Genomic DNA, 13,168 nt, shown 5'->3' with positions numbered 1-13,168 from the left:
TATAATTGAAGATTAAGATAAACTGTACACATCAAAACTTTACAACAAAGTCGGATCTTCAAATTTGATTATTATATTCTGCTCTTTAAGAAAGATTCATGGTATACAATCATCTTGGATTGCACAATCGCATTACAAAATTTGTCTAGTTATTTGTCCAAATCTGCAAATTTGGAGACAGATTAGTTTAACTCTTTATCTGCAAAAAGAAAACTTGGTGATTCATTGTATTATCCAAAATATTTTAACAAATATCAAATCATGTGTTTGAAGAATCAATTTTTCCAATAAGGAATTTAAGAAGAGATAACTCTTTTAGTAAAAAAATATACTGGCCTGACAGGGACATTTTTATTTTTACTTGTAGCAAGAAAACAAGTTCGGGACACCATCTTTCTTTTTATTTTCTTAAAACATATAATACCTATCTCACAATTTGGTTCAAAATGCTATCTCATAGATTTATTTTAATATGTACACAAATGTGTTTTTTCATGAACATCAAACCAAATTCAGGTAATTTGCAACGACTAATAGCTTCGAAAATAGCTCTTTATTCTTTTTATCATATCGTTGAAAAAAGCATAACAAAATCTTCATTTTGGCAAAGTATAAGAAAGTTCTATCTCAAGAAATATATGCATATGAACTACCTTAACTACTTGGCCTAATTCTTCTTAACTTATACTCTATGTTCTTTTGGGTAACTTGTTTATAAATTGTATCTAAAATGTGATCCATTAACAAACATGACTGCAAGTCTAAATCTAAATGCTATGAAATTTGGAGACTTATTGCACCACCCATTGTACGTTTACTGTCTGAAATACTTTATTTATTTGAAATTTTACTGTTTTTGGTTTTTGATTTTTAATATTATAATAAATAGAGAGAAAGTGTACAAGACAAAAAAAATCAGTAGAGTAGGATATACAAATAAGTCAAATGATCAAAGTAGGCAAATGCCTTCTTGATGAGTTATTGCTCTCAAAACGTTTTTTTTAACATTTTTTCGTGCAAGTCTTTTACTTTTTCATAAATGTTCTTCTCTGAAACAACTGGACCAAATGCTTCCAAGTTTTACCTGAATATTCCTTATGATATCTAGTTGTTTGTAAATTGTATCCAAGGTTTAAATCCATCGACAAACATGGCGACCATAGCTAAACGTAGAACATAAGGGATACATTTAGGTTATAGCTTATATCTAAAAAAAAACTACAGCAGTTAGGTCAAAAGTGAAAGGGATTTAAAGTGATACATTGGTTTAGATCTATCTGTTATGAAATTATAAGACAGGTTCGACAAACAATATTTTAGTGTACTGTTAGAAATAGTTTATTTTTATTAAATTTTATAGATTTTGGTTATTATCTTTAATATTATAATAGATAGAGAGAAAGTATAAATGGCAATAAATCTTCAGGTATGATGGACTTACATATAAGTAATTTGATAAAAATAGTCCATTGACCCCTTATTAACCTTTTTTAAATATCTTCTTCTCTAAAACTACTTGGTAAAATACTAAATTAGATTGAGAATGGAAATGGTGAACGTGTCAATGAGACATCAACCCGACCAAAGAGGAGACAACAGCCGATGGCCACCAATTTGGTCTTCAATGTAGCTAGAAACTCCCGGAGGTGTGCGGTTCCGTATGGTATCTAGTTTATCATGTTTGAAGATTGTATTCGGGAATTTGATTCGTTTCAAAACATGGTATAATTAGTAATAAAGAATATCTAGAACCGATTCCGTTAACATTATGGATATAGTTTCTAAAACTGTTCGTAAAAACCGTTCTCACGGTCGTAGAACAAATTGAAATCAAAGAAAATTTCAGACCAATCATACCAATATTTCAGACCTAATTTCTATTTAAAAAAACAACGGCAGACATTATCTGTTAACAAAACTCTGTTTATTACCGGTTAATAAGTTAAATAAAATTTTGGAGGATTGCAACACAATTTCATATAGCAGTCCTAAGTTTAAAATTGTTCAAATTATTATGGCATATTGTTATTCTAAACTATTTCCCAAAATTGATCGTCCTGAAGATCATAAAAAACATTTTATTAAAATAAAGTATGTCAATAAAGGTTTTGATTTTGTAAATATTGCCGGTATATTTAACGACCATTCTGTTAAAGAACAAATTCCTGTATATTTTGACAATACTGAGCTACCTCTTATTTGTTATATTTACAAGATCTACCATGAACTTTGTGTTTAATTATAGTCAACTGTGTATAGATGTTAATATCAGTGATAATACACCTACTTCATGTAATTGTAGTACCTCCGAATATATTTATGGACCCATTTCCCAATTTATAACAGGAGATCTTAACATCGTTGAAGACCGAGAGTTAAAAATCATTCCTCAGTAAAGGACCTAAATATCGTCCCACGTCAATTATTAATTGGAATGAGTGTTGTAGTATCATCCACGACTCACTCCATTCTTACTGTATGAAATGGATAAAACGGGAAAAAGCTGACAAAAAATATTTGGACTCTTTTTTTAATTCAGCAATGAAGATAGTTGATATACGTATTCAACATTTTAAAGAACATTTTACTATTAACAATAACCACAAAAACCCTATTTCTCGTATCAAAAATAAACTAAAAGAACTAGCCAAGAAATTTGTTTTTGTCCCGGCCGATAAAGCTGGTAATAATATTATTATTGTTTGACGTAAATTTTACATTTAGGTTCTGAAAAAAGAAATCACCAATTCACCAACATTCCAACTGACTCCATTTTCAGAAAACGACATCTGTAACAAACAAAAACTTTTAGCTACCGCTTTACAAGCAGAGCCAAATACAATGAAAGTCCCAACTATGTACTGGCTTCCAAAGCTACACAAAACACCTTACAAATATAGATTTATTTCGTCTTCAAGCCATTGTTCTACTACTAAATTGTCTATTCTTCTTATCAGCACACTTGGTACCATTAAAAACCTGTTAATAAATTGTTCCAATAAGGCCTTCGAAAATAGTGAAATTAATTACTTTTGGAGTGTCAAGAACTCGTTGGAAGTACTTGATAAATTGCATGCTTATATTGGTGATTTTGAATCTGTTCAAAGTTTTGATTTTTCTACCCTGTATACCACATTGCCTCACATTCGCATTAAGAAAAAATTCACACACCTAATTAAATGGACATTTAAAAAGTCAGAATGTGAATATATATGTTCAAACTCTTTTAGGTCATTTTTTAGTAGCAATAAACAAAAAAACTGTGTCAATTGGACATGCTTTGATACTATATATGCCCTTGAATTTTTACTAGATAACATTTTTGTTCGCTTTGGGGATTCCGTATATCGTCAGATTATCGGAATTCCAATGGGGACTAACTGTGCACCACTTATTGCACCTGTTTTTGTATTGCTATGAGTATCAATTTATGACAAAAATAAGCAAAGACCCATCGAAACAACATCTGATAAACAAATTTAATAAGACTTTTAGATATTTGGATGATATTTTGGGTCTCAATAATGACGACTTCAGTATGTATATTGAAGAAATTTATCCTGTTGAACTTACTTTAAATAGAGCTAATACTAACAATGACCACTGCCCTTTCCTTGATCTTGCTATCTATATCACTAACGGAAAGCTGAATACTAAAATTTATGATAAAAGAGATGATTTTCATTTCCTATCGTTAATTATCCATTTTTAGATGGTGACGTTCCCTTGTCACCATCTTGCGGTGTTTATATATCTCAACTTGTACGATTCGCTCGTGTATGTAACAATGTTTTAGATTTTAACGAGAGAAATTTATGCATTACTGAAAAATTATTACACCAGGGTTTTCGATATCACAAACTAGTCAAAACATTTACTAAATTTTATCATCGGTATAAGGACATCATTCGTAAATATAGCTCAACATGCAGACTTCTTATACGTTCAGGTATTGCACATCCATTTTTTTATGGAAATATTCTTTATAAAGCACAAAGGTGTCAGTATTCACCTCAAAAACTAACAAAACCTTTGAATAGACTTATTAAGAAGGGATATAGTTACGATACTGTTGTCAGGTCATTAAAGATTGCATATTTTGGCGTTAATATTGATTCCCTTATAGGGTCTTTGCATCGGAACCAGAAATAATTAATTTTTAGGAAATTTTACAGTTTTGGGTTATGTATTATCTTAATTACTATTATAGAAAGAGAGAAAGTGTAATTGATAAAATTGTTCAGCAAAGTAAGATCTACAAATATGTCAAATGCTAAAACTAAAATTACAGGTGAGCGATATCAGGCTCTCATGAGCCTCTTACTTAAAACGTTATGGAAATAAGTTATTATTGTAAATGTTATCGTTTTCAATGGTGTTTACTTGTTTCTACCTGTCACACTTAATTTTGAACGTGACTTCGTAATTGATGAATCTAAAGAAACTCTGATGTGGGTTCATGCAATTATATTTTTTTGAACTTTATTTACCTGAGTTTTGAACTTTCACTTATCAGATACCTTGAAGATTTATAAACAAGCTTTCATTTTGTAAAGCCTTACAAAAAGTGTGATTAAATTATTTATCACGACATACATGTCTTTTAAATGAAATCAGAGGTTTATGGAAATTCTATTTGATCTCTACCTTCTCAGAATGTCTATATGTAACAAAAAATACTATCTGACTTATTGCCATTTGTATATATCATTATGATTCAAAGATACACTTTGTCCATAATATTGTTTTTCAAGCTATATTGGTTTACATGCTTTTACAACCAATGCATCAATTGTGTATGCCCTTTTACAACGAGGAGTAATATAGTAATGCATTCAGCTGTATGTTTGACCGCTCCATCAAACGTTAGCTTTTCGAATGATACTTTTAAAGTACCACTCGACCAAATATTGACATTTTATGACAGTGTCATTATAAAACTATTGCTCAAGTTATATATTGATGGCTTTGACATTGACGGTTCAAGTTATGCTTTTCCTTTCCTCTCACGTTGGTCATTGATAGGTTCTGGGCGATAATGATAATATCACTGCAGGAAATCTTTTGAAACTGAAACTGCGACACACTATGTTTTATCTTAATGACCACTGGTAAAATACAGTTCAATATTCGATTTTGATGGTTTTGAAAATTACACTTCTAGTTTTGTGCTTAAGTACTTTAACATCAAGTAATGTTTTGAATCTCGGATGATATCTTAAGTCGTACACTTTACCAAATCTATTTAAATTTGAACACAATAGTATCATGACCAATGCTCAGGAACTACAGGTAAAGTTCAAATTTGATGATTTTGGCATATACCGATCAAAGTTCTTTAAAAAAAATTTCTTACATAAATATAAAAAAACTCTTTATCAACTGTTCTTTATTGAATATCTGTTAAAAAAACCGTAAATTTTATCGAGAGAAATTTGGTACTTAATGTCGCTGTGTCAGAGTTTCAAAAACGTATTCATCACTGCATTTATTGCTAGCTATATTATTCTCAGCAGTCACATATAGTTTAATAGGGTACACATATACGAAACAATTGTTTCAATTTTCTCAGTGAACTGTGATTCCCCTTGAGTATCACAAGCCTCTTAGATAAATCTTCGTTCCTAAAATGAAAATACGAAGATTGCGATTATAAAAATGTTGGGAATCGTTTGAATTAAAGCAATTATCTTCCTCATGCTAAGTAATGATGCTTTGTTAAGATTAGGATTTCATTTTTTTATCAGCTCTTAAATGTTTATTTTATCTAAATGAGTAAGAGAACCACTGAAGTTCAGGCATTCACACTGAGTGCAGTAAGGTTGATACATTTAGTATAATTCGTTTTATTAATATAAACAGCCTGCAATAATCAATACTAAACAAAACAATGACAACCTGAAGGTAAATCAACACAAGATGAATAATAAATAAAGTGTTGTTTGAAAGTTTTGCGGCACTTGGACGATACCGGTGGTACTTAACTATCAGTCTCCTAGAGTTAAACAACTCCTCAGTAGTCTGTACTTTGGTAATAAAGACCCTTTGGACATTTTGTGCTTGGATAATTTCGAACTTATGCACTCTAGGCTTTCAGATATTTGGATTTAAGCATTCCTAATGGAGGAAAATAAAGCAAATCGCCTTGGGTGCATCACATTTATAAAATGTGTATGTTTTATTACCACAGGTACCAACAGAAAAGATAAAATCACAAAAAGACCAAGATACAAACAAATCAGTAGCAGAATCTAATTATGTTTTAGAAAGCAGCAGTCAACAGGTAATCTATTTATAAGCAGATTTCAATTTTTGATAAAATTCAATTGCAATGCTCATGAAATAAAGTAGAATAATTAGATCAAAGCTAATGTAAAAATAAACATTTCCTGGCCTTACTAAATGAGAGGTATGACTGCCATTAACCTGTGTCACTACCTTACCACGATCACGCCCTGATTATTTTAATGATTTATTTATAGTTGGAATTTAACGCCACTGACAACACTACCGGATATTTCGTAGCGGTTAGTGTTTATTTGTCGAGGAAACCAGATTGGCCGAAGAAAACGTCCGAACTGCAGTATGAAAACAATTAAGACATTTAGGATTAGAATTGAACGTATATGCCTTTTTAGGAATTCAAATTCACAACCCCAGTGTTGAAAGGCTAATTACAAGAAGACGAACTACTTAGACCGCTCTGTCACCTTACCCCTACATGTTATGTAATGTAAAATGTCCAGCTAGCAGAACATTTAGTGACTTGAAATCAAACTATTATCAGCTTTTTTTATTTGAGAAAATATCTTTATCAGTTTCAAATTGTTAATTTGTGATGATGATTCATCTTATAGTTACCAGCAGATACAAAAGTTAATTCAGAAAAAGACGAAAAGGTTGCTAAAACAGTTACAGAACATAGAAATGATTCAGAAACCAGCAGTGAAGAGGTAAGGTATTTAAAAAAAACTAGCACATCTTTGATCTTTTGTATTTTAAAAAAAATTACAGTTACAATTAACATTTAAAGGATCCATTTTATGCATGTATGACATTAACGTTTTTCAATAAAATTATTCTAAAATGATGAGGACCCAAAATTCCAAAATGTTGTGCCAAGTACGACAAAGGTAATTTATGCAATCAAAAGGTAAAATTATAAGTTTATCCACTTTCTTAATGTTAATAAAAGTTGTATCTTAATATTTGACATGTGAATGTGTTGATAAGTTCTTACATATTAATGATGTACAATCATATTGTATAATGTAGGAGTATCCTAACACAATCTGTCAGATATTTTCATTAATATGGACTACTAATTCTCGAATTTACAATACTTTGCAGGTCAACTTTAAGTTTGCTAACACAACTTACGTTACATTTTGAAGTTAATAAGGGTAAATCTATTAAATGCATTCACATAGCAAACTATCAAGCATATTCATTTTAAGCTTCACATATAATCGATAGTATGCTATATAGTGTTTATTTTTCTTATAGTTACAAATAAAGTTGAAATCAGAAAAGGAAGAAAAAGCCACTAATGCAGAAGCAGAATCTAATTATAGTTCAGAAAGGAGAGGTGAACAGGTGAGATATATTTTGAGGTCAATCACATGGTTTCTTAAGTTTTTTAGTAAAACTTTAATGAAATATTCAGCAGTTAATTAACGCTCACTTACAAACTCACAGCTAACAGATTAACGGTGAGAAATTCAAACTATTAGAGATTTCTAAAAAAAATGACAATCGTACATAACACGTACGGATTTATCATTCTAAAACATATGACTAAATCAAACATTGGTACAATTGGTAAGACCTTCACCCTTAACATTCCGTGGGGGAAACTTTTGATTTTATTTAATGTATCAATTTGTATCTCTAACATTTTGTCTGTGTGTTCAAGGTTACAGCTAAAGTGCCCTGCGATATGAAATTAAGACTGGTAATTACCAACTATGGGGTTGAATAAATACTTCGAACAAAATTAAACAAAGTATTTCAAGACTTTTAAATCACAAACCGTCATGTTCGTCAATGCAAAATAGTTTTATCATGACAAAAATGATAAAAATCTTGGATTTGTATTTAACACGCGGTTTTTCAGATTTCTGCCTTTGTTAACGCTGACATAACTTCACCTATCATACGAACGATTTCAGTCATCTTTCATGGTTTTGATCATGGCAATTATTTGTCAAAATTCTTTGCAGATAAACACCACGTTATACATGTTATACTTTTTTCTGTTTTCTTTATAGTTTATCTATCTTTGTTATTTGTTTGCTGTGTGTAATTTAGACGGATACTTGCTGTTAATTTTATAAATATAGAAACCAGAGTTTGTCGGAATCTGTCTCTTTATAAAAGTTTAAAATTGAGATACGAGTATCTCTTCCATTTAATTTTCTAAACAAAGGTATTTTTCATTTATTAAAAGATGTATTGATACAAAAATTCCTATATATGTTATTTTTTTAGAATTAAGATGTGTTTCGATTAGGTATCGTTCTGTACTAGTTTGTTCAACGGGAATGCCTTCGGAGTCCAAATACAAAAGACGTTTCCGTGTATTTTAATTTTATTATCCCTTGAAGTAAGTTAATTTATAGCATTATTTTAATAGGGTATCTAATTTTTTTATTTTCGTACCGAGATGAATTGGGTCTTTTTCATTCTGTTCCTGGTTTTCATCACTTTAAAAGAAAAAGCATCAAGTGCATTACTAGTGTCCAAATCTTTACTGTGTCCTCACTCTTTGTTTCAACACTTGCCCAATTTTAACGAGATTTCGCGGGTATCTTAAAGTTTATTAAATGCACACTAGAAACTTTTTATGATGAAATTCTATCATTCTTTATCTTCCATTGACACGATCTTGTGTGTGACCTGTTAAGTGTATGATCACCTGTAACTATGTTGCAATTCATATTTTTAATCCCTATTGGTATTGAAGTCTTTTAACCAAAGTAAGGGTTTAGCCGCAAAAATTTAAATCATTTGCCTCCCCAGAAATTATATCCAAGATGCGCTATGTCGATGATGGATAGATGGTTTCTTGACGACCAGTGGCAAACATTTCGTGCATACCTAATCTCTAGATAGCGTGGCATTCTCTCTACAAGAGTCGTTAGAATTACCAGAACCATTTAGGACAGGACAGAACAGCATATTTGTACATCTCGCACAACAACAAAAAAACCCATACTCCTCAATTTGTCAATGGTTTAACTGCTGGTCGGAACAAGACCAATAGTGATCATATTTGTACTATCCCGATCACATTTGAGAGGTAACTATCGAGTTGAGTGCTCGATCAAAGAGTTTTTAATGAATATGGAAGATACATGTTCATGTATGTGTATTATTCAAAACATTTGCAACAAGAATGTATGGCCTTAAGACTACGTGCATCTTCACAAGATCAAATTTGAGTTCAGTGCACCACTTTATCCGGGTCAAACACTCTTATTTGATATATAATTTTAATCGTTTTATACTAGTACTTTCAACAGAACGGAAGAACAGACGGATGCACAGACCAGTAAATTGTATATCACCTTGGTATTATAAGTTGGTCATACACTAAAATGGTTATCCTACTTAACCAACTCCATTCCAATATTATGCACAAGTCTGTTTTTTTATACATATTTGCATATTAAGTTAAATGCCAAACATTTAAGAAAAAACAATTTTGAAGAAGTGACTTTATATCTCGCATACGTTTGTATGGGCTCTTACTAGCTAGATTCGATAAATAAAGACAAGATATAAACAAATTGATTGATCCAGTCAAGTGTAATCATATTTTTTATTAGAGATGTGTCCTCATAAAATGTCATTTCCCTTTCATAAAAATTCTACGGAAAGGCGACACAGTATACGCAATGTCAGAGAGATTCATTCGTAATCTGATGCTTACCTTTGACAAAAGTATCTTTTCTTAAATAAAATTTTATGCCAAAAAAAAAGAAGAAAAAAGATGCATACACCTTTTACATTCCGGCGTGTTTGAAAGTCTTGTTTTAATCTTACAACTATTAAATCAAAATGAGCATATGATCTCACTTTAGATTCCATTATTTTTTTTTCAACCTTAATTTTGATTTATTTTATTCAAGAATACTGCTGTTATAAAAATGTTCGAAATCTTTTGAAATAAAGGAAATCTATCTGCCTCATGCTTAGTAATGATGCCTTGTTAAGGTTAAGATTTTACTCTTTTTTATCAGCTCTTAAATGTTTATTTTTATAACAATGATTAAGAGCATAACTGAAGTAACATTAACTGCTGCAAAGCACACTGAGTGCAGTAAAACTTATACAGTTAGTATATTTCGTTGTTCTAATATCAACAGTCCCGCAATAGTCAATAATACAAGACAAAACAGTTACTGCCTGAAGATAAATCAATAAAAGATTAATAATATTTAGTGTTAAGATATATTTTTACGGTACTGGGACGAAGCCAGATACATCAACTCCTCGGGATTATGTACTTTGGTAATGAATACACTCTTAAACATATTGTGGTTAAAATCAATTCGGATTTTTTGCACTCCTGGCTTTCAAATATTCGGCTTTGAGCATTACTGATGAAGGAAAATAAACACATTGCCTCCGGTGGATCAAAGTTATAAAATGTGAATGTTTTATAGGTACCAACAGAAAAGATAAAATCACAAAAAGAAAAAGATACAAACAGATCAGTAGCAAAATCTAATTGTGATTCAGACAGCAGCAGTGAACAGGTGATCTATTTATTAGAGGATTTCAATTTTTGATTAAATTCAATTGCAATACTAATGAAATAAAGTAGAATAATTAGATCAAAGCTTATGTAAAAATTAACATTTCCTTGACTTCCTAAATGAGAAGCATGACTGCCATGTACCTTTGTCCCTACCTTACCTCATTCCCTCATACCACTATCGGATATTTCGCAGCAGTAAGTGTTTATTTGTCGAGGAAGTCGGATTGGCCGCAGAAAACGTCCGAACTGCAGTATGAAAACAGTTGAGACATTTAAGATAAGAATTGAACGTTTATGCCTTGTAGAAATTCAAATTCACAACCCCAGTGTTGAAAAGCTAATTATAAGAAGATGAACTACTTAGACCGCTCTGTCACCGAAAGCCCTACATGTTATGTAATGTTATATGTCCAGCTAGCAAAACATTTAGTTACTTGAAATCAAACTATTATAAGCTTTTTTTATTTGAGAAAATATCGTAATCAGTTTCAAATTGTTAATTTGTGATAATGATTCATCTTATAGATACCAGCAGATACACAAGTTAATTCAGAAAAAGACGAAAAGGTTGCCAAAGCAGTTACAGTACATAGTAATGATTCAGAAACCAGCAGTGAAGAGGTGAACTATTTAGAAAAACTTGCACATCTTTAATCTTTTTTATCTTATAAAATTCACATAACTTCACGTAAAGACACACATATTCCATGCCTATCAAACGTTCGATTTGAGTCATCTTTCATGGTTTTCATTATGGCAATTATTTTTCAAAATACTAGATGACCGACCCATAACACCTTTCGTCTATCGTCTTTATAGCTATTCTATCTTTGTTTTAATATTTGTGGCGGGGAAAATATTTAAACAGATATTTTCTGACAATTTCATTAATATCGTAACCAGAGTTTGTTATAATCTTTCTCTTTATAAAAGTTGAAAATTCAATTTAATTTCTAAACATAAGTATTTTCTAATTTGTTATAAGATGTATTGATTGATAGAAAAATGTCTATATATATATATATATATATTAAGTATTTTTAAAGATGTCTCCGATTAGGGATTGTTCTGTATTAATTTGTTTAACGGGATTGTTATCGAAATCCAAATACAAAAGACATTTCCAGGCATTGAAGTATAAATCAGTTGATATAATTATTTAGGGAAATGTTTAAGGTAAGAAGCATAGAATAACATGATCATAATAAGATTTTGTTGTCGGATGCAGATCCAGGAAATTGAAAAGTAGGAGCGATATAGGTAAAGTTAGAAGGGGAACAAAACAAATAAGTAGAATAGGATGTAGAGCCATATATATAAGTTTTCGTTGCATATGACTGTATTCTACATATGCATATTTAAAATTAGAAGAAAGACAGGAAATAGACTTTCGAGTTATACTGCAAGAAGAAGACATGTCATCGTATACGGACAAATGATTTAAACCCCGGACCGACTTATCCTTGATATAAATATCAAAGACTACGTGCTTGAATGAGAGGCAGCCAATCTACGATTTGAAACGTGCGAGGATCAAGCCTAAAACTTCCCGCACTCGATCAGTGTAACTTTCATTGACGAAACGAGACAACCGCCTCACCAAATTTTTTACCATTAAAAAAAGAGATAAAGAGAATGATATACATGAACATCATAATATAAAGTATACTGAGAGACGACAGTTCAAAAACGTTTACTGCGTTACTCTTTACTCATCCATTCCTCCTCATCAGTGTCGTGAAAACTTCCATCATAAAATAAACAAGATAGATGCAAATAACAGAAAAGCATACCTCTCAAAAGTCATAAAAAAGAGATTATAACAGTGACTGTGAAACTGATATGATACATACGTTTTGTTGACAACGAACTTGTAACGTTTGGTGGACAAGTTTGTTCAGAGACTCGAGATTCCAACATTTTATGCAGTACTCTTCTAGCTTGGTTAATATAAGCAAGACTTAAGAGGTCACCCCGTTATTATCATCCATACATTTAAAAAAAAAAGCTCAACATATAAAGTTAAAAGACGTAATTGGTCTTAAACAGAATAACACAAAACGTTTTCAACAGTATTTGAGAAAAAAAGGTTATACAAATAATTCTATCTATACTGCTAAAGGAAGAGACCGATTTCATATAGCCGTAACCCATCTGAAACCATACAAAGGCTGAAGTTTTTGTGATTTGACGTATAAATGTAGTTTTTGTATTTCCCCAATTTGTCTTTGAAACAATCTTTTTTCCAAAGAATACGCATTTTTTTTTTAGAAATATTGATAACGTTATTGATTCGTGTCTTATACGCTTTCACTCATGCTCAGTAGATGTACTGCCGCAAAATCCAATTGTTTATCCCTTACGGTAATGTCAACGGATTTAACGTGTCCCATATGGTTATTG

The 13,168-nt window shown here is 31.0% G+C and overlaps 1 protein-coding gene across 1 annotated transcript in view; it reads left to right on the top strand.

The window, feature by feature from the left end:
• The window catches only part of LOC143046556 (uncharacterized), a 35,212-nt gene extending 23,793 nt beyond the window's left edge, over nt 1–11,419 (top strand). Inside the window, exons 8-11 of the mRNA XM_076219715.1 lie at nt 6,191–6,283; nt 6,858–6,953; nt 7,507–7,596; nt 11,291–11,419. Coding sequence (XP_076075830.1) covers nt 6,191–6,283; nt 6,858–6,953; nt 7,507–7,596; nt 11,291–11,419 — 408 coding nt within the window. The remainder of the gene's footprint in view (nt 1–6,190; nt 6,284–6,857; nt 6,954–7,506; nt 7,597–11,290) is intronic.
• Nucleotides 11,420–13,168: the final 1,749 nt, after the last annotated feature.

Source organism: Mytilus galloprovincialis, chromosome 9 (genome assembly GCF_965363235.1).
Source record: "Mytilus galloprovincialis chromosome 9, xbMytGall1.hap1.1, whole genome shotgun sequence".
Lineage (NCBI taxonomy): Eukaryota > Metazoa > Mollusca > Bivalvia > Mytilida > Mytilidae > Mytilus > Mytilus galloprovincialis.
The sequence above is the reverse complement of the archived record's forward strand: the minus strand, read 5'-3'. Positions and strand labels throughout refer to the sequence as shown.